The sequence below is a fragment of the Anoplopoma fimbria genome, chromosome 6, assembly GCF_027596085.1.
Source record: "Anoplopoma fimbria isolate UVic2021 breed Golden Eagle Sablefish chromosome 6, Afim_UVic_2022, whole genome shotgun sequence".
Lineage (NCBI taxonomy): Eukaryota > Metazoa > Chordata > Actinopteri > Perciformes > Anoplopomatidae > Anoplopoma > Anoplopoma fimbria.
In genome coordinates this window covers 13,871,933-13,893,581 of record NC_072454.1, presented here as the reverse complement: position 1 = coordinate 13,893,581, position 21,649 = coordinate 13,871,933, and the positions used below count along the sequence as shown (strand labels likewise).

Genomic DNA, 21,649 nt, shown 5'->3' with positions numbered 1-21,649 from the left:
ATGCTACAGTCCGTGGTTCTTTGTATTACATTTTATTGCATTGTACTGAGTGGTACAATCTAATCTTTTGTCAACCCCATTTATTGACCAAATATTGGAAACATCTCTCTGTATAACGCAATATAACTCACCAGCAGCACAAACTACTGCCTCCAAAATGATCATAAAGTTAACTAAGTGCATCGCAATATATCAAATGTATGCAGAAATCACATATAAAATAGATAAATAATATTGCATATTATTAAATTATAAGATACCTTAAATGGGACCAAACTTTTAATATGTGTACAAAGAAGAACTTAATTAATTAATTTAGTTTGTTTGTGAGTAAAGTTTGGACATCAAAATATTGGACACCATTAAAGAAGTTTTACTTTTTACTTATTTTCTATGGTCTATAATAAAACTGTGGCTTGGATGTCTAAATATAAACATACTACTTTTCTTGTTGGCCTTTAAACCATCAACTTTAATCTTTCTTTCTTCCCTATTCTTCTTTTTACCTCTTTTCCCCATCTTTCCAACCCTCCCTCTCTCTTCTCCAGTCACCTGGCCCAGAACCCATTTATTTGTGACTGTAATCTGAAGTGGCTGGCGGACTACCTGCGCTCCAACCCCATCGAGACCAGCGGCGCCCGCTGTGCCAGCCCTCGCCGACTCGCAAACAAACGTATTGGACAGATCAAGAGCAAGAAGTTCCGCTGCTCCGGTAGGCCGGTGGCTTCATTTCACTGTCGCCAAATGTCTTCCTCTTATTTCTCTCTCGGACTCTCTATCTCTCAAACTGTTTTTGTTCTTTTTATTCCACTTGTCTCTTACTGTTCTACTCTTACCATCTCTCTTTCTCTCCGCTGGGAGTGGCCATTATCTCTGCATTGTTCCCTCTACCTCATACCACTTTTAATGAGTGATCATTCCTGGCAAAAGGTTTTATTCAGCCTATCATTTTGCTGTGCTGGTGTTCCTCAATCAATATCTGCCCAGATGAACTTGAGGCCAAGGAGAGAGGGATCGTTCGCTTTTTCTCCATTCCCCCCCCCATATTACCACATTGTGAGTCTGGTTTCACATTCAAACCACAGTTAGCTGAGATCACCTGTTGTAAGGGCTAGAGTTTCTGTACGTGCCCACCATGCCTCTGCCCTCTGCCAATCTCAGGCTCCATCTCCCCTTGCCCGCTCACCCCGCTCTCTGCCTGCCAGGCTCAGGTTTCCATCACATACCCTCATCCTCTCACTCATCTGCACTGCACTAGCCCGGCCTCACCATCCCCACTCCCTCCACCCTCTGCCCACCATTGTGTTTATGCACTGTGCTACGCCGTCTGGCACTCAGCACTGCTGAGGTTTCACACTTCTTTATAGCCTCATTTGTTTGGCTAGACCTGCTGAAGAAGGGAGTCCATGTGTTTTTCTCTTTCTTTTTTTTCTTTTTTTTGTATTTTTCCTTTTTTCTTTCTTTCTCACTGTCTCCCTCTTTCCTTCATGTCACTCTTCCTTAGCAACAGCCAAATATTTACCACCTTTTAACATCGTTACTAGTTCCCCCACATTGCCATACAAAGAGACAGTCCTAGGCTTCTCTGTTTAAATGTCATATACCTTGAGTCATGTCTCGTCATATATAAGCTTTATATATGACTGTTCTGAAGCATAGCAACACCACAGCTATGCAGGTCAGACTGGTCTCACTGACATCCGTCCCTTTTTCTTTTTTCCATCACAGCCAAAGAGCAGTACTTCATCCCAGGTGAGTGCTTGTAAATGTTCATACCTATCATTGTCTTCTTCTTTTCTTTAATTATCCTCCCGCCATGTAGCGGCATCATTTTTTCCATTACATACTCTACCCCAGGTAAGACGATAATTTCAGTTTATTACAACTTGGGTCACATTTTTATAGTTTTGCCAACATTTCTTTTGGTAATAATACCATTTTATTTACCAAGTTAATTTCTGAGAGATGGGAACATGGCGGCATTGCTAAAAATAAGTCGGACGGTGAAAGAAACACGCGCATTCAGATCCCCACAGGTTAGACAAAATGAAGAGGAGGAGAAAATAAAAGAAAGAAGCAAAGAAACTGCCTCTTGTCTACTTCTATTACAGTCTACAAACCGACTTCCTAGTTAAACATTGACCTACCATACTTTCCATTGTAACATGCACACATCACAACATCACTGGTCCACTCACTTTTGTGTTTACCTCCATAAGTTCTTGAAATAATGGCCAAAACAATGAATAGACCAAAGTTGTAATGAACCAAAGTCATCCCTTAATGTGGTTGATGATAGGATGAACAGAGGAAGATATCGGTACAGAAAAAAAAACTTTCTGCATTTAACTCTAAAATAAGTTCAGAGTTGTGTTGTGGTGGTTGTGGAGGTTAAGGTATTTATACATGTGAGAACAGCTAATTGGGCCTATGACTTACTGGACCCGTGTGTGCATCTTAATGAGATATATGTGTGAGAGCGTCTGTTTGTCGTCAGCTCTGTTTACCTAACAGTCTCAGCAGATAGAGTCAAAAGGAAGTGGCTCTTTGCTTTGGCATGAGCACAGACAGTCACTCACCAAGAGGGGCAGAGGAGGAGGGAGGGAAAGAAGGACAGAGAGGAAGGAAAGTGTGTCCTTTCTATCAGTAAAAGCTAAAGAAAATAAAGCCCACCAGAGGACCCAGATTCCTATCAGCGGATGTTTCCGGACCTCTTAACAAGAGCACTTCCAAGAAAATAACTAGGAGGAGCAGCGATGTGTGTCGAAGTGTGTGTGTGTGTGTGTGTGTGTGTGTGTGTGTGTGTGTGTGTGTGTGTGTGTGTGTGTGTGTGTGTGTGTGTGTGTGTGTGTGTGTGTGTGTGTGTGTGTGTGTGTGTGTGTGTGTGTGTGTGTGTTTGTGAGCGGATACTTGTGTGATTCAGTGTCTACCCCTGTGTGTATGTGTGTGTAAATGAATGTGTCTTTGTGTGCTGAGCTGAGATAAAGCTCTACTCCGGCTTTGAGAACAAATGGGAGTACTATGTAAGCAGAAAGAAGATCAAAGCCAAATGTGATTAATGAGAATTCCCCCCCTCCTTGAATGATAACAATAAAAGCCTCCACAATACACGCGCCCATGCACTCAACTCACACAATCACAGAGAGCACAGGAATTTCATAATGCGTTGATAATGAGGAACCAAGCTGCAGGGAATTATGAGAACTTCTACAACTCCAGCGATGAGTCATTTTGCGCCTCGGAGGAGAAAAAAAACCCTCTTCCCTCTCTGTGTTTTCTTCAGTTTCGTTTAAATCTGCTGACCGTAAAAGTGTCGCCACCACGCACTTGTGACGATGACTCAGGCTCACGAATCTCCCCCGGCTCCGCTACATCCTCAAGATCAAAGCGCTGTGCCATACTTTCATTGCTTCCTTTGTAGCAGGAAATGCCTTTTCCTGTTGTCTGGCCTGGCGAGGGAAAGTTGCTTAATGACCTGCATGACTGTGTCTCTCTGCACCCTCCAGTGAGCCAGTCTGACAAGTGACACACATTTGGATGAAGTCTTTGCACGAATAGCCTGAGGAAGTTTTTTTCTGTCCTACCGGTTTTGGTTAGGTATAGTTTCAAATGTCAATGTTTATTTAGACAGATTTTTGACACTCAACTGTAGGATTTTGTCCTGGTTGTTTGAGGGTTTCCTGCTCATGAGTGTGGTTTGGATGCCCCGCAGCGTCCCACTGATGTCATCTCCAAACCTCAGGCAGAGAGGTGTACCAATGTGAGCATGCAAAAAAAGGAACGGGGCACAAGACGATACCCTAACAGAAAACGCTGGGCTGTTCCCTCTAAATGGAACATATGCACACACATTACTGTACACGCACATATACACACATATACACACAGACACAGACACAGACACAATACACACATTCACAGACACGTACACACTGTCTCCTAAGTGGCTCCCAGTGCTGCTCCATTATTGAGCAGCCATGATGTAACTGGCAGCACGCTTTTTGGCACGTAACGTCTATTCATAGACAGAGGAAGTGCAGGAATACGTCCTGCGCTCCCCATGCTGCTTCACTCTTGCTCCACCTCTATCAGGACAGGCGTCTCCCTGCACCTCTGTCACTCACCTTTCATTCTCTCTCACCTGTCTCCCTTCACTCCTCTCTTCCTTTACCCTCCCTGCATGCATTTATGTCCCTCATTCGCTCCCTTTTTCTGTTTCCTCCCTCTCTTCTCCTTTGACTCCACCTGTCTATGCACACTTCCTGTGCTCTCTCTTGGGTGCTCTGCTTCACTGAAGCTGGCCGTCCAAATCCTCTTTGGCATCCCTATCTCAATCTCCCTTGCTAGTGTTCTTTTCACCCCACTGCTCCCACTCTATCACCTCTCTAAAACAGCTCCCCCTTGCCCTCACCCATTCAACGCTCTCTTCTGAACGGTAGGAAAGCTGCAGGATGTTCTTGAGTTTGCCTCAGATCAAAGATTAGTTGGGTAAGGTCGCATTTTAGGTCACAATGGGGCAAACTACTGACATAGAGCAGTGGAGGGAGCAGTTGCGTGATAAAGAGCATCATGGGAAAGCGAGGCGCACATGTTGGCATAGGGAAGAGGTTGATATCATTGTGTGTTTTCATTTTCTCCTGTTCAGGCACAGAAGACACCCGTCTGAACAATGCCTGTAACAGTGATCCAGTGTGTCCTCCTAAGTGCCGCTGTGAGTCAAACGTTGTGGACTGCTCCAACCTGAAGCTCACCAGGATCCCCGAGCACATCCCTACATCCACCAGTGAACTGTGAGTAAACAGGAAAAAAGGGATATTGTACACTGCTAACAGGAAGAGTAATAGGAAGAGTCGGAGTCAGCAGATATATCATTAAAATAAATGAGAACAAGTCAAATCTTTGAATTTGTTTTCAATACAAAGTTGTCTTTTAAACTTTCTCTTTAGCCGCCTTAACAACAATGACATCACTGCTCTCGAGGCAACTGGAGTTTTTAAGAGCCTTTCCCAGCTGAAGAAAATGTAAGTTACTATTTAATTTTATTTGTTGACTTTCCCTTTCAGCATTCATTCTCTAAATAGAGATTTACTTCTCTCACTTGCTTTTTTCCCCCCACAGTAACCTCAGCAACAACAAGATAACAGAGATTGAAGATGGTTCATTTGAAGGTGCGTCATCCGTCAATGAGCTTCACCTCACGGCCAATCAGATCGACACGGTCCGAAGTGGGATGTTCCGTGGCCTTGAGGGCCTGCGTATGCTGTGAGTGACGCACAAACACAAACAAACACACACTCAGGCAGTCAGTCTTACATTTCTGAAATTCAAAATAATATTTCATCTTTATTTCTAGGCCTAAGTGTTACATTTCTTCCACCCTCAGGATGCTGAGAAACAACAAGATCAGCTGCGTCCACAACGACAGTTTCACTGGGCTGCACAATGTCCGCCTGCTGTCTCTATACGACAACCAGCTGACCACAATCACTCCGGGAGCCTTTGACACTCTGCAGACTCTCTCCACCCTGTGAGACCCTGGCATACACAAAAGTCTACCTTAAATCATGCATTTTAATGTTTCAACGCCCTCACAACCTTTTCTTACGCTCACTTTCTCCCAGCAACCTCTTAGCCAACTCCTTTAACTGTGACTGCCGGCTGGGCTGGCTCGGTGATTGGCTGAGGACTAGGAAGATTGTGACCGGTAACCCTCGCTGCCAGCGTCCTGCCTTCCTAAAGGAGATTCCCCTGCAGGATGTGGCTCTGCCTGACTTCCGCTGTGAGGAGGGTAGGTGGTGCCAAGACACACAACTAACTGCCTATCATGACTTGAGTCTCTTTCTGTATGTCCTTATTTAGACCGTATCTGAACTTTTGTTATAGCTTCTCCACTTTAAATTAAGTAATCTGTCTCTCTGAAAGGTCTCAGGCATTAGCAATATAGTAGATGACCTCCACTATGTGTGAAACTGACCTGTCTGGGTCTGACTGATGAAGATTTTAACATTGCACGCTGCTCCACAATACATTATGACCATGAGCTGCTTAAAGTGCCTGAGATCATCTTAAATAATGGCCGCTATTGTGCGACTCTTTTGTTTACTGAATAGATTGCTACTCAGCAGTTCTTAAGCTGCTGGTCGATGCCGGGCTGAGTGGAGCTATTGAGCTGTTTGCCTTATTGACCAGTCAGCCTATTTGCACCTGAATGAATGTTAGACTTGTCTTCGGGCTTCTGGCAGCTTCCATTCTTTGCTCTCGCTGGTCGATATTACATTATCGTGGCTCCTCTCTCTCTCTGTCCTATTTTACTTTCAACATCTGTCTCTTCCTCTTTTTTCACTGTCACAAGGCCTCACCATCAGTTTGAAGGATTGTGCTGCTTTGGGTCTGCTTTGCCTTTAGGTTGACTTTTTCTTTCTTTACATTCTACTCTTTTTTTAGCCAGGGATTAAATATCTCCTTTTGGCTGTCCTCCTTGTCTTTCCTACCCTCCTGGTCATTCCTCCTTTTTCTCCCTCTCTTGTATCTGACTCCCCTCTAACTCCTCTGTTTTTTTCTCAGGCCAAGAGGAGCTGTCAAGCTGTGTGCCCAGACCCCAGTGTCCAAGTGAATGCACTTGCCTCGAGACTGTGGTGCGCTGTAGTAACAAGCACCTCCACACACTGCCCAAAGGCATCCCCAGAAACGTGACTGAACTGTAAGTTAATTAATTTTGCCAATTGCATGTGTATCTTATCATTTTGAGTTCCAGGTATTATTATTGATTTGTCTGGCTTTGTTCGAGGCATGTCTGGAAAGGAAACCAAAGGAGATGATATAAAACGGTAGAGAGGTAGCTTGGGAGGTACGAAAAAGATAAGAGTTTGAGAAAACAGTGGAGGCAAAGAAAACAGATCTCATCATTTGAAGAAGGGGAAAGGAGTCAATAAACCCTGCAGTTATTCTCTCAGACATTCTTCTTCTGCGTTCCCTGCAGCCCTCAGGGCTAGCACTGATGTCACTCTCACACTCAGAGCCAAGGATCAGAGAGTGTGTGTGTGTGTGTGTGTGTGTGTGTGTGTGTGTGTGTGTGTGTGTGTGTGTGTGTGTGTGTGTGTGTGTGTGTGTGTGTGTGTGTGTGTGTGTGTGTGTGTGTGTGTGTGTGTGTGTGTGTGTGTGCACACATATTTGTGTTAGGGCCAAAAGCCTGTCCACAGGAGCATAGGGGAGCAAGAGGACATTTTAATGAGCAGTTTCCAATGGAAAGGGGAGGGAATGGAATACGTCTGGAACTTTCCAATACTGCTTCAAGTGGTTCAGACTAACTCACTCTCAAACACACACACACATGCACAAACACGCACACACACACGCTGTGAAAGCCTTAAGGCCTGTCATTGTCCCAGCAGGTGTGACCAGGTGTGCCCCTCTGTTCTGGGCTTTCATCTAGTCATCTGGAGAGGTTTCTACTCCATCATTATCCCAAGTGTCCTCTGCACCGTCATTACCTATCATTACCTCTGAACCTAAAGGCCCCACTAACAGACCCCCCTCTGCCCTTCCCGCTCTGAGGAAAGTCACCAACAATAGCAGGAGAAAGCCCCTGCAGCCCTGCTCAGAGGCACCAGGACCCTAAATTAGCCATTCATCACGGTGACAGCCCTCTGGTAGCACTTTGTGTTGGCAGTCAGCAGGGTGGTTTTATCCCTGCAGGCATGGTGTCAACTGTGTTGGCTTGTAAATACATTAGTATGTTAACACACACATGCATGAACACACATACAAGCGTTTGTACCGCAGTCACTTAAAAAATTGGTTTGCTGGGTCACATTCAGGAAATGCTGCTAAACTGAGATTTCACAAAAATGTCACTGATCGGATAACTTTGCCGTCTTTTCCCAGTTATTCAGTCCCAGTAGAAGTTATATATAGCCATTGTGTCTGGAATAGGAATTCGTACAGGAGGGGTACTAAGCCTGACTTCCAGGCATGAGACACAATGTTGAGTCAAAACATTGAAAAAAAAGTAATTGAAAGACAAAACAATCTGCTGTTTGGTGTAACACACAGATAAATTGGCAACAACAGCGTGAGAAATAAAGTGCTCTGGCTAAAAAGTGTGATGTCCTGCAATAACCACCACAAGCACTGTACCTAACCAGCTCTGTAAAAAAAAAGTCAAAATGTAGAACTAAATCAACTTTTAACACCAACTAAAATATAATAAATGAAATGCATCCTCAGTTACTATAATTCAATACTCCCTTGATATACTTCCATTTTTATATCAATTACTCATCCTGTGTTACCTTGAATCCATGAAGTGTCAAACTGTGAAACTCTTGATGCACTGACGTAAACGTGGGTCGCGTTTAACAGCAAAACTATATTAAATATCCGTTTACAAACACTAACACAATTTGTGGAATATAATCCAAGTCTCATATATCCATCCATATGCTCACTACTTCTAAAACTCAACCATTTTCACTAAAACCTTACAATTTTGAACACTACTGCATAAACGGTACTCGACAATCGACAATCTACATTTTACACCTTTGTAACATTTTATTTAATACAAATGTGAGAGAATGTAGGTGAATGAAGTTGCAAATAGAAATTTGATTTGTTGGGTTGATGGAGTGGAATTTTCTAGATTCTTCATTGCTTTTTGTTCCTTTTCTTCTTTTTCTTTGTTGCAAACTGCTCAGGAAAAATATGTTTGTTTGATTAAATAACTCAATACTTCCTGTAGCATCTTCACTGTCAAAGTTATAGATCTCAGCATACCATATCTTGGTCTCAATGGATCATTTTCTCTCTACTGACTCATTACTGAACTGTTTGTGTCACTTTGTCCAGGTATCTGGATGGAAACCAGTTCAGTGTTGTGCCAAAGGAACTATCCACCTTCAAATTCCTACAGCTGGTGTAAGTGTTTCCTGTCTGCCTCCTCTGTATCACTGTGCAGATCAATACAGTGAACTTATGCCTTTTAAATTTTACTTTCAGAGACCTGAGCAACAACAAGATCAACTCTCTGACCAACTCTTCCTTCGCTAACATGAGCCAACTTACCACTCTGTAAGTCCTTACCAGCATCAGCCAAGAGCTAGTATTTCATTCAGGTGCTGACAGTTGGATGAAAACAGATGAATTTTATACATGCATCTGTGATTATTTTAACATTGCAGAATCCTGAGCTACAACTCCCTGCGTTGTATCCCCAAGATGGCCTTCAGTGGACTGCACTCTCTCCGACTGCTGTAAGATCATTTTTATATTTCAAATGCATTCAGACACATGTATGTTTATCTTTGGTCTAGAATCAAGGTAAAACTCAAATTTCAATACAATGTATCTTGCCAGTTTTATTAGAGAGATTCGATGCAAAACAAATGTATTAACTCTTACGTTGCTGTCACATAATATCAGGACAATTCTGAAAACGGCATCTTGAGACAGTTGAAGTTATTTTGAAAGAAGCGTTCTAAAACAAGATAAGACTCACTTTCAGACCAAGCGTGTTATTAAGGAGGATATTTTTGCAGCTTGCACTGACTACAGAGGCAGCGCAGCAGATGCTGAGAATCTTTGATTGACTCCAGAGGACTGAACACAGTCCAAACAGTTATGACAGCTTACGAATTCACTAACACACACACACACACACACACACATACACACACAACTTCCGACCTATTTTCTCAGTTTAAATGGCAGCCATGGGGGGAGCATCAGTGTCGTTCCATTTCCTACTCCTGCCCACACCTCATCTTGAGACAACTTCCCTGTCTGCCTGTTCACCTCTAAACGCCCTGAGCTCATCACCGCCTCACCGTCAGGGCCAAATACGCGCCCCCACAACCCACTGTACAAAATCACTCTGACACTGATTGCCGGCGAATGTTTGCCCCGCTAACCTTAATGGTTTTGACTTTGCCTCCGGGCTTTTATGAAGTTATGAAGTCTTTGATTGTGCCCTCTCAGTGACCATGGGCTCCCTGTAGTTGAGTCGGTCTGCTAAATAACTGAGATGTAGAATGTAAATATGTTCGACAGATAAATGACGAAACCAAAACCAATTTTTGGACCTGCATCCAATGATACAGCAGCTGGATGCCTCTCACTTTAATTCAAATGTACAGTGTAGTTCTACAAAGGAGAAACAGAGACCAGGCCCAGCCGCACTCCTTATGACATTATTATGTGTGTGTGTGTGTGTGTGTGTGTGTGTGTGTGTGTGTGTGTGTGTGTGTGTGTGTGTGTGTGTGTGTGTGTGTGTGTGTGTGTGTGTGTGTGTGTGTGTGTGTGTGTGTGTGTGTGTATGTTTATGTGTCTTTGTCTGAATGCATAGCTTATATGTTTGTCATCTACTGGCTTGGTGCCCATCAGTATGTGTGTGGGAGTAGACTTATCGGTCTTCCATGTGTGCTCATAGCAGGCACACTTTTTACTACTGACAACAAAGCTTCAACAAAGCCTCTTTTTACAGCAGGATTCGACTAAAGCCTGATCATTACGAGGCACAAAGTGTAAGAGCCCTTTTAGCGTGGAATGAGAGTGAAGCTCGGTCATCATTAGCTGATGCCGCCTTGCTAGACCGGGCGCGACGCTTTGATCTCTAATGAAGCTGCATCCGTTATTTCTGCTCTTACTCACTCACGCCACCTTCACTTTTAAAATATTAGACGCCATGTGAGGCCCCAAACACCACACGCCTCACACACACACACACACACACACACACACACACACACACACACACACACACACACACACACACACACACACACACACACACATCACACAGGCTCAGAACTATATTCAGGCTCAGACACACACACACACACACACACACACACACACACACACACACACACACACACACACACACACACACACACACACACACACACACACACATACATACACGCATATATGCACAGACTGTCTGGACTACCTTATTGTCTCCAAAATGAAGTAAAAAACTTTGATGTCTTTACTGCTGGTGTGATCAATCATAAGCCTCTCATTAAATGTCAATTGGTGCTATGGCTTTTTTTTTTTTTTTTTTTTTTTTACAGCAAAGCTGTGTGGTTTTTAAGCGTCAATGAGCTCCCTTTAATAGTTTCAACCGGGTTCAAAGTTCAAAGTTGGAAGCTTCATAGAAAACCACAGTGAGATGCCAAAGCCGGCTACGAACGGGACGCACTCATGCGTCCTCAAACACATTGTGGTGCCAAAGCCTGTATAAAGCTGCACCTTTGGCTTTACAGAGCAGTAAAGAGGAGAAGAATCATTAACGCTCATGGCTTCAAACAGACCAGGGGTCTGAACCTTGCATTGATGTGGTTTGGTTTGGTGCAAGTGTACGTGTGCGTGTGTGTATGTGTGTCATGTGTGTTTGTGTGTGTTTGTGTGTATGTATGATGGTTGTGGTTTGAGCTGCAGATTAATAAGCTGCTAATTGGCCTGCTGGGTATTAGGTGTGAGGTGAGTGAGCTGAGACAGCTCTAGGGCGTGGTTTGCCAGGGCTTGGGTGGGAAGCTGTGAGAAAAAGAAAGTGATAAAGGAAATAAAATGAAAAGAGAGTTAATGCCTGCAAAGAAAGAATTAAAAGCTGACATATTGTCAAACTGCGGTTGAATGCAGTGCTGTGAGTAAATGCAAGTATCACATAAAACTCAAAACATGTAGCTCAGAGGACTCAGAGATAAATATATTAACTGGCTGCAGGTGAATGAGCCTGTGTGAACATGGCCAGTTGGGCAGTCTTTGCACACTGTACATCATAAACCACAATTTTGCTTGTCCAGAAGCATCAAATGCAATTCCATTCTGAGGATTGTGCCAAGCTAGCGGTAGGTTGACAAAGGTAAGATGGAGTGGTGTAATGATATACAGATGTAGCAAAGAAAAAGTAAAAAAGAAAAGACAGAGAGAATGTTAGCAGGAGAGCGGATCAGGTTTCTTCCCGGAGACTCCCTGGCTCCTTTCTCCCATGAGATCTCTGCCTAGTTGGCACACTGTGGCTGGCTTCATGCCCTCAGCATCCTTACTCCGACTAACACAACCCAACGACTCACTCTACACTAATAAGCATCCCCCCCTGCACACAGGCCAATTAACTTGTTGTCTTAGATGGTTACATTGTATATTTTCCCTTTCCTACTTGAGCAGGGCTCTACATCCTTACATTGACCAGCTTCGCTCCCTGTATCCTTTCCCCTGACTCGTCAACAGCTTAGTGGTAATTCACAGATCAAACAAAAGAGGAAGTAGGGTTTTAAAGTCTGTTTATACATCACTTCCAATCATCCAGGCATGGAGAGCAGATGCGTCATGTATTGGTGCTGCAAACGGAGCTGTGGTAACCTTAGCATGCGGTCAGCTGAGGGTTGGAGGTGGTAATGACCCTGCGGATTACAGCAACCATCAGTCATTTAGCCATTAAGCGATGTTGGCTTGTCACCCTTGATAGTATTTAGAGAACACCGCAGGAAATGACAGCACATACAATATAGTGTACGAGCACATACACATTGATATACATGCATGGGCCTTAATATGCATCACAAAAATATACCTGTAAATCTGCATACACACAAATAAACAATTTTTTTTCACGGCCTCGCATGTAGTGCAACTCTGTTACCGCCTTCCTTCTGTGCCCTTGTTGGCCCTGCCAGCCAGACACACAAAGAAACCTGACACCAGTCTTTAACATACTTATAGATCCAGCTGCACAAGGCTCAACCAGAAATACAAGCCCAACACTACCACTAAACAATACACTGAAATATCCCTCAACATATTTCCTGTTTATTTGTGATTTAGGTTTAAATTTAAGTTTAAACAATTCAAAAAAATCGATTAATTAGTCACAAAGATAGTCAATATTCGACCATAGTCTAAAAAAAACAGCAAACCTTGGGAGCTGTAATGAGAGATTTTGTTTTTTTTGTTTTTTTGCTTTAAAAGTTATTAATTGATTATCAAAATAGTACATTTTCTGACAATCAAATCATCAGTAAATTGTCTAATAATTTCAGCTTTAATATTACAATAGAAAAGTTGCACAAAGTAGTATTTTTTTCTTTAGATGAAACATGTTTATGGTCATAATTTTTCATCACCTTCCTCTATCTCCCCCAGGTCTCTCCATGGCAACGAAATCTCAGAGCTTCCTGATGGCATCTTCAATGATGTGGCCTCACTTTCCCACTTGTAAGTAGTAACACCCACACACACTCACACTCACACACACAACTGTATGCCCCAATGGCAGTCTATGTGATAGTGTCTGCACTTACCACTGAGTTTGTGAAGACTATACACATGTACACTCACACACACACACACACACATGCACACACACTTTCCGGCACAGAGGGGGTCTGGTCAGACAGACGGAGAGCGTGGCTCACAGTGGCCTGTCTGTAGTCCTCTTTGGTGGGCTTTACATGAGCCAAGCCCTCCCTTATTCAGCCGCAGTCCTGTGGTTGAAGTAACACACAGACCTCTGTACTGTCTCATCTCCCTGTCACATCTCTGAAACACACACGCACACACACATTTACTAAAACACACACAGATTATCCATGGTCTTAGGCCATTCGTGTTTGTTTTGGTTTGTTTATTTATGTCTGCAATTTTGTGTTTGGCGTGTAGGCGTAGTGTGGTTGTGCATGTACTCGTGGACATGTGTAAATCTACACAGTCCTAGTATCATAGTCTAGTATCTTTGCAGTGTGCCCTCTGCCATCCAGCCTAGATATTCACATCATCCCTTGACAGTCACTGATCAATAGACCTATCAATGTCAGAGTTGGATATGTCGAAGGGGGGATTGAGAGGACTGAACAAAGACATTTTTTGGAGGGCTGTACAGGAGTCAAGGCTGCAGGAAAACAGGGTGAAGGAAGGGATGGAGGGCAGCCATTGATCCACAGTCACAGTCAAGTGGCTTTCATGTTAGCAGATGTCAGGTGTCAGCTATTGGCCGGGCCTGAAAGATGAGCCTGTGTTCAACCGTAATGGAACAGCATCGATTCACGAGTGTTTGCGCATACAGCAGGAGGACAGAGCAGCATTGATTCACGACCACCATGACAGAAGTGGTTAAGAGTGCCTTCTGTTCGCACCTTTGTCTATAATTGAGAAGCCCTTCTCCAGATGATGTATGCACAAAGTGCCATTGAGCATTCAACTTTAAATCTTCTTTATTCTTTGCGAAGCAGTGGTTTATTTTTATGGTACACAAAGTTGATCTGGTTTGATTTATGTAAGGTTGTAGAGACACCTGCTGGTGATAGAGTGTATTACAGTGGAAGGCAGAATTTGCTACTGAAATAAATAAGGGTTAAAAAGTATAACAAAGCCCCCCTTAACTATAAAACTATTGATTATTTTATCCAACTATTAGGGCAATTGGTGCCAATCCCTTGCACTGTGACTGTCGCCTGCGCTGGCTATCTGACTGGGTGAAGACTAGCTACAAAGAGCCTGGCATCGCCCGATGTGCCGGCCCACAGGGCATGGAGGGCAAATTGCTGCTCACCACACCCGCTAAGAAGTTTGAATGTACAGGTGAGTTATGGTGACAGACACGGATATATAATATAAGCAGCACTAGTATCTACATGTTATTCATTCTTATCCGTCTGGTATTTCTTAGGTGATGCGGACACTACAGTGCTGGCCAAGTGTAACCCCTGTCTATCCAGTCCCTGTCTGAACCAAGGCATCTGTCACAGCGACATGGTGGAGATCTACAGGTGCAGCTGTGCTCCAGGATTCAAGGTCAGAGCAACACAATGCTACAACCAATGTGTGAATAAATCCTCTATGTGTTGAAGGTTCTTGAAGTATGCATCATTTATAGCAAAAAAATAATTATATTAGTTATTGTTATAATATAAATATTTTTTCCTTTCCCTGTCTCAGGGCAAGAACTGTGAGACGGCTCTGAATGCCTGTGTGAGTACCCCATGTGCCAACGGAGGAACCTGCCAAGTGAATGAGAATGAGGAGGGACAATACAGGTGAGGAAGCTGAGCTTTGAAATCTTACTTATCTCACAAAGACCTTGAAATGATGATGTAATGAGTGTGTATGTTTTTGCAGCTGCACATGTCCACTGGGCATTGAGGGCCCCACTTGCCAAACCAACATTGACGAATGTGAGGACAACGACTGTGAAAACGGCGCAACCTGCCTCGACGGAGTCAACAACTACACTTGTTTTTGTCCCCCCTACTACACAGGTTAGTGCATGCAGCACAGTTTGACTGAAGCAACTGCTGTGCAATAAAAATCACCCTGTGTAAACAGGCAAAATATTTTGTAGGTAGAGAAATTTGGTATGAGACTATACATCTCCGCCAGTAGATTTCTTATTTCTTTAATTAAGCCATAAAAAGCAAGCACACAATCTTACTTAAAACTAATTTTACTGAGACTTGACATAGCAGACTTGGCAAAAAAAAAAAAAAGAAACTCAGGATAAATATTCTTGAAACTAGATTTCCTTTTAAATCGATTAGACTTGAATTACTTGCTTCTTTACAGGGGAAATATATGGAATATTGTTTTGTCTTGCCAAGTTTTACTGATACTTGTCATTGGCAAAACTATCTAGTTTTCTCTCAGTGCAGTAATGAAATCATCTTTACAGATGTTTCTCGTCTAGCTGACAAATTTTATTAAATATCTTATTCAATAAAACAGAGACCAATTGGAACTGTTTTTTCTGGTTTAATAATTTTATGCAAACAGTGCTTGACCGGATTACTATCTTTATTTTAAAAACATATCAAATTGACCATGCTGTAACAATAAATTGCAGTAAGACAGGATGGTTGCAGGATGGTTCTTTCTCTGTGTTTTGCAACAGTTCACACTTTTTTTAATACTTGTTTCTGTGTAGGGGAGATGTGCGAAGAAATTGAGGATGTGTGTGCCCCAGGACGGAGCCCCTGCCAACATCAGTCTACCTGCCTCATCACCTCCACTGGCCCCAAGTAAGTCTTCGCTGACATTAACATCAGATGCAGTAAAAAATGATGACTCACTATTTTGAAAATAAACGGACTCAGTGGTAGATTTGTCTTTTGATTCCAGCATTGTGTTTTGTGTTTGTTCAGGTGTGTGTGCTCTCCTGGTTATGTTGGTGATGACTGCAGCGTAGACTATAATGACTGTGAGGAGCATCGTTGTCAGAATGGAGCTCAGTGTGTGGATGAGCTAAATGGATACTCCTGCGTCTGTCCTGAAGGATACAAGTGAGAAGAGCACACATTTTACAAAGGCTTTATCTTGGCTACATACCTTCATCTGCTTCACTAACATCGTCCTTCTCCTCTGCCTCTCTATAGTGGTCAGTTGTGTGAGGTTGTCCCATCTCCACTGTCCTTGTGTGAGCTGGCCGACTGCCAGAACAACGCACCATGTGTGGAGCGAGGCGGGCGCGCCCTCTGCCAGTGTCCTCCTGAGTTTGGGGGTCCACGCTGCGAGAAGCTGGTCAGCGTCAACTTCATCGACAGAGACTCCTACCTACTGCTCTCTGACCTCAAGAACTGGCCACAGGCTAACATCACCTTACAGGTATCCACAGAGTTTGTTAATGTTGGAATATTTCAGAATATGATTTCTGTGTGTACACGCTGCCTTTCTGAAACCTAAACACCCTACGCAAACATTTTCGCTCCGTAGGTGTCAACAGCTGAGGATAATGGTATTTTGCTGTACAATGGGGACAATGATCATATTGCAGTGGAGCTCTACCAAGGTCATGTCAAAGTCAGCTATGACCCCGGCAGCCAGCCAGGACATGCCATCTACAGGTAGGTCGCCTTTCAAACAGTGAGGTTTTTACCATGTCATTAGCTAACGCTGATGAAAAGGTGGCATTTGTATGTTTCTTATCTCACGTCCAATCTCTTTTTATCTTCGCCAGTACTGAGACTATCAACGATGGCCAGTTCCACACTGTGGAGCTTGTGACCTTTGACCAGATGGTGAACCTGTCCATTGATGGGGGTCTCCCTACAACAATGGACAGCTTTGGGGCGGTGCGGCCCCTCAACGGGGAGGCTCCACTATACGTGGGGGGTAGGGGCCCTCTCCAGAACACACCTCCCTCCTCTGCAGGCACTCTTAACTACTACACTACTGTCAATCACCCTCCCTCCCCCCTCGCTTTGTCACCACCGCAACCAACCCCTCCCCTTAACCATGAAACCCTTTAACTCAATCCTGCTTTCACCCAAACCCTATCCTCCACCCACACCATCCCCACCTTCAGTCATGACTGTGTTTGATAGGGGCCACACATTAATTCACAACAAATAGATATTCACAGACACCAATAAGCCATATTCACACATGTGTAATGAATACATAACCCATTTCACCTTGACAGATTAAACATAGCTCTCAAAAATTAGATTTTTGATTATAACCTATAGTGAACATACAACACACCAATTAATAGTCCAATAAATCTATTGTCATTTGTCAAACATTTCTTGCACTATGTGAAGTATGCCCTCTAGTGCCTCCCATAAGAACTACCAGACACAGTCTTAACTTCAGATTTTTCATGTTTGCATGAATGTGTTTGCAGAACATGTAACTGTATTAATTTGTAATTTATGATTTAGCCCGTTTTGACATTTTATTTGTAGATTTTGTTGATAAGAAGGAAAAGAAGGCCTTTCTTACATTTGTTATCACGCAGTCCCAGGACTGGCTCAGATTTGGTACAGTGTGTTTCAGTGCTGTGATGTGTTGTGATGTTCTGTTCTTCATTCATACAACAGAAGACATTTTCCCATACCACTTTGCCTTTTGCTGTCATTTGTTTCAAGGATGATGTGTCTTGTGGTGCAAATGCAAAATATCAAAGCCAATTTAAAAAAAGACATACATTAATTATTGTGACAAATTGAATATGCACTGTTAGGATACCCATATTTGAAATGCCTTCCTTCATTACACTCATACCAGCCCTGTGTTAGTTGTCTGTTTGTGATCCAATATGCACGCCTTCACACCTTTTTAAATCATCTGTTTTCCCCCTCCTCCTCCAGGCATGCCATTAGATGTAGACTCTGGCGTTTTCCGTCTCTGGCAGCTCCAGAATGGTTCCAGTTTCCATGGCTGTATCCAGAACCTATACATCGACAATGAGCTGCAGGACTTCACCAAGACACAGATGAAGCCTGGCGTGGTACCGGGCTGTGAGCCCTGCAAGAAGATCTACTGTGTACATGGCATATGCCAGCCTGATGGGTTCCAGGGACCAGTGTGCCACTGCCAGCCAGGATGGAGTGGGCCGCACTGTGATCAGACAGCTACCAACCCCTGCCAGGGCAGCAAGTATGTTAGCCAATGGAATACAATTCATATTTAACTGTAAACATCTTACTGCCCATTGACTTAACACACATGGGCAGTGGTGGAAGAAGTACTCAAATCCTTTACTTAAGTACCAATACAGCAACACAATGTAAAGATGCACTAGCACATGTAATGCATTCAAAATCCCATTTAAGTAAAAGCAAAGAAGTATCATCAGCAAAATGTTCTCAAAGAATCAAAAGTCAAAGTTCCTCTTATGCAGAAAAAATAACCCCTGGGATTCATGTATTATAAAGCATTGACTTATCAGATTGTTTATACTGAACCAACAATGTTTAAGTGGCATTTAACTGTTGTAGCTTAGGTGGAGATAGTTTAATCACTTTATATATAGTTAGGTACTTTATTTCAGGGATTATCAACCTTCTGTAATTTAAGGCCCATATCTGATTGTTTGATTTCTGAGGACCACCTTCCCAGATAAATAAGAAAAAAACACATGACTAACATGACAAAAACTTGATCAAAAAGGAGATTACGGTTGTAAATATGTGTTATGCCACCGTACATATGCTGTTTATTCTCATCCGTCACTGCCCCAAATCCAAATGTAATGTATTCAGGGTCATGTTTCCTCACCGCAGGCTTTGGAGCTTTTAATGGCACATCATTTTTTCATTTCAAAAGACGAGCCATTCATTGAAATTATGCATTTTCACTTCATGTTTTTTATTTATTAGAATTCTTCAACATATTTAAGAATTAAAATAACTAGCTTGTATATTAACAAAACAATAATTTGTTATTTAATCTAGCCATTAGGCAGAAGGCTTACCTTCTCAGCCCACCAGTGGGCCGGGTGAGCTGCCGTAGTCCAGTTATTCCAAACCAACCTCAAGTACAGTACTTGAGTAAATGTAGTTAGGAACCTTGTTTGAATGCATCAAATCCATGACACTGCTTTAAAAAAAAATTGTGATTGTGTCTTACTAGGTGCGTTCATGGAAAGTGCATCCCTCTGGACAGTCAGTCATATCGCTGCGAGTGTACAGAGGGTTACCGTGGTGCCCTGTGTAACCAGCAGGGAGAGCTGTTCAACCCCTGCCGTCGCCTGTCCTGCAAACACGGGCGCTGTCAGATCTCAGACACAGGAGATTCCTACTGTCACTGTGAAAGTGGCTACACAGGGGAACTTTGTGATGCAGGTTGGTTTTTTCTTTGGCAGTCTGTAATTCTAAAGGTATTTTTTATGTGATATGATTAACACATTGTCTGCAGTGTCTTGAAAAAAGTATTAAAAGTTCATATATCAACAGCTTTTTTAGTATGCTTTTTTAGTATGCTTTTTTGCAATTTATATGGCATATTATACCTTTACTTTTATTACATTTTCTAACTACATTATGACATTTTAATGGCATGCCATCATATAAAGACATTTTTTGACATATTTTTTGACATACTTCATTGTGAATTTTATAAGGCGTGCAATACTGTGACTTTTTTTACTTTTTTATTACCTTTTCAGACATACTATACTATGACTTTTAATACAATTTTAATGGCGTATTATAGGATGACATTTGTTGCTTTTTGCCATTTTTTAAGACATGCTATGACTTTTTGTGACTTTTTTATGGCATATTATACGATGACTTTTTAATGTCTTCTTATTTATATTTTTCTAACATACTAAACTATTCTTTTTGCCATTTTTCTACAACATACTGTACAATGACATTCAATTACTTTTTAGTGACTTTCTGGCATACTATTCTATGACTTTTTAATGGTATACTATAGTATGACAATTTTTTTTATGACAAACTATACTATGACCAAGTCTTATGTATTAGTTATATTACTCTTCTTAAAAATCTTGTATTGGGGTAGTCACTCAAATCATTATATTATATCTATCTGAATTTTGTTAGCGGTTAGATGCGGTTAAATCTAGTTAGTGGCGATGAAATCTAAAAATGTATGGAAAGGGTCTTAAAAAAAGTATTTAATATAAATTCTGGATTCCTGCCTGTACCCTGATTATGTACCCTGGTTAAGTTAACTAATGTCTTGGGGTCTTTTGTATGTTTTCCAGAGTCTGAATGCCGAGGGGAACCTGTGCGAGACTTCTACCAAGTACAGAGAGGCTACGCCATCTGCCAGACGACACGTATGGTTTCTTGGGTGGAGTGCTCTGGAGCCTGCGATACGGGGGCCTGCTGCGCCAGCCAGCGAATGAAACGCCGGAAATACACCTTTGAATGCAGCGATGGAACCTCCTTCAGTGAGGAAGTGGAAAAGACCATCAAGTGCGGCTGTATGGGCTGCATGTAGCACCATTCACTCACATTTCCTGCCGCTGCCGCCGAGCAGAAGATAGAGAGAAAGGAAGAAAGAAAGAGGACTGGAGTAAAGCGAGGGAGGGAAAGAAAGAAAAGAGAGAGTATAAAGATTATATATAAAACCTCTATCTATATATTATGGACAACAATGTTTGTAAAATAGGACATTTCCTCCCCTTCCAAGGGTGTGTGACCTACAGTAACACAGAGAAACCAACATCATGAGCAACAATGTAGAAGTGATAACAACACCAACAGAACCATTGTATCTGCAACATTGTTCCAAGGGGTCCAGAGATTTCAAAGGTTTTGCATTCAGAGTGAGGCATCCCTCCAACCCAAATTACCCAGTGTGAATTCCCCATCCATCTGTGAGGCCTCTGACAGCCTAGCCACCATCTACCATCTTCGCTTCATGGAGGCAGTGAGGACATTGGGGTCCAGCCTGGCTAAGAATGGCAAAAGAGAGGCAGAGAAAGACAAAAAGAGAGAAACAGAGGGATGAGAAGAGAGCTGGACCGTTTGACTTGGCAAAGCTATCTTGAGTTGAGCTTGGCTGGGTTACCTGGAGAGGGCTGAATATGGTTTGGGTTGAGTTAAAGTTGTTGTTGGTTCGGTGTAGTAATTTCTCTGCCGGGATACACTCATCCTTCCACACATGCACATGTAGAAGTGAACAAAGAAAAGGTAGGGTTAGAGTGGCACATAATCCAGTGCGGATGTCGTGACTTTGAGGCCAGGTGGTCTGGCTTCACAGTTGTTTGCTGTGAGGTACCGTAACATAGAAACTCCATAAAAAAAGAGACTGCACTGACTAGCAGCACTGAAAATGACAGTAGTAAACCTCTCTGAAGTACATGGCCACACACACATGGCATACATACATTTACGCAGTCTTAACACTTGTACGAGTGAGAGGGCTTGTTTGGTTCAACTATGTATTCTGTTCGTAT

The 21,649-nt window shown here is 42.6% G+C and overlaps 1 protein-coding gene across 2 annotated transcripts in view; it reads left to right on the top strand.

Annotated features, from left to right (window-relative positions):
• slit1a (slit homolog 1a (Drosophila)) overlaps window positions 1-21,413 on the top strand; it is an 84,035-nt gene extending 62,622 nt beyond the window's left edge. The window contains exons 14-37 of one of the 2 annotated variants that reach the window (XM_054599708.1): window positions 549-712; window positions 1,729-1,752; window positions 4,646-4,790; window positions 4,947-5,021; window positions 5,119-5,262; window positions 5,384-5,527; window positions 5,622-5,788; window positions 6,565-6,700; window positions 8,848-8,916; window positions 8,998-9,069; window positions 9,180-9,251; window positions 13,144-13,215; window positions 14,414-14,577; window positions 14,666-14,790; window positions 14,935-15,032; window positions 15,115-15,254; window positions 15,917-16,010; window positions 16,134-16,271; window positions 16,365-16,593; window positions 16,702-16,832; window positions 16,946-17,100; window positions 18,081-18,369; window positions 19,345-19,556; window positions 20,450-21,413. In XM_054599708.1, the coding sequence (XP_054455683.1) occupies window positions 549-712; window positions 1,729-1,752; window positions 4,646-4,790; window positions 4,947-5,021; window positions 5,119-5,262; window positions 5,384-5,527; window positions 5,622-5,788; window positions 6,565-6,700; window positions 8,848-8,916; window positions 8,998-9,069; window positions 9,180-9,251; window positions 13,144-13,215; window positions 14,414-14,577; window positions 14,666-14,790; window positions 14,935-15,032; window positions 15,115-15,254; window positions 15,917-16,010; window positions 16,134-16,271; window positions 16,365-16,593; window positions 16,702-16,832; window positions 16,946-17,100; window positions 18,081-18,369; window positions 19,345-19,556; window positions 20,450-20,688 (3,298 nt within the window). In that variant the 3' untranslated portion in view covers window positions 20,689-21,413. The remainder of the gene's footprint in view (window positions 1-548; window positions 713-1,728; window positions 1,753-4,645; window positions 4,791-4,946; window positions 5,022-5,118; window positions 5,263-5,383; window positions 5,528-5,621; window positions 5,789-6,564; window positions 6,701-8,847; window positions 8,917-8,997; window positions 9,070-9,179; window positions 9,252-13,143; window positions 13,216-14,413; window positions 14,578-14,665; window positions 14,791-14,934; window positions 15,033-15,114; window positions 15,255-15,916; window positions 16,011-16,133; window positions 16,272-16,364; window positions 16,594-16,701; window positions 16,833-16,945; window positions 17,101-18,080; window positions 18,370-19,344; window positions 19,557-20,449) is intronic. The other variant, XM_054599707.1, reaches the window with a different exon arrangement.
• The last annotated feature ends 236 nt before the right edge of the window (window positions 21,414-21,649 follow it).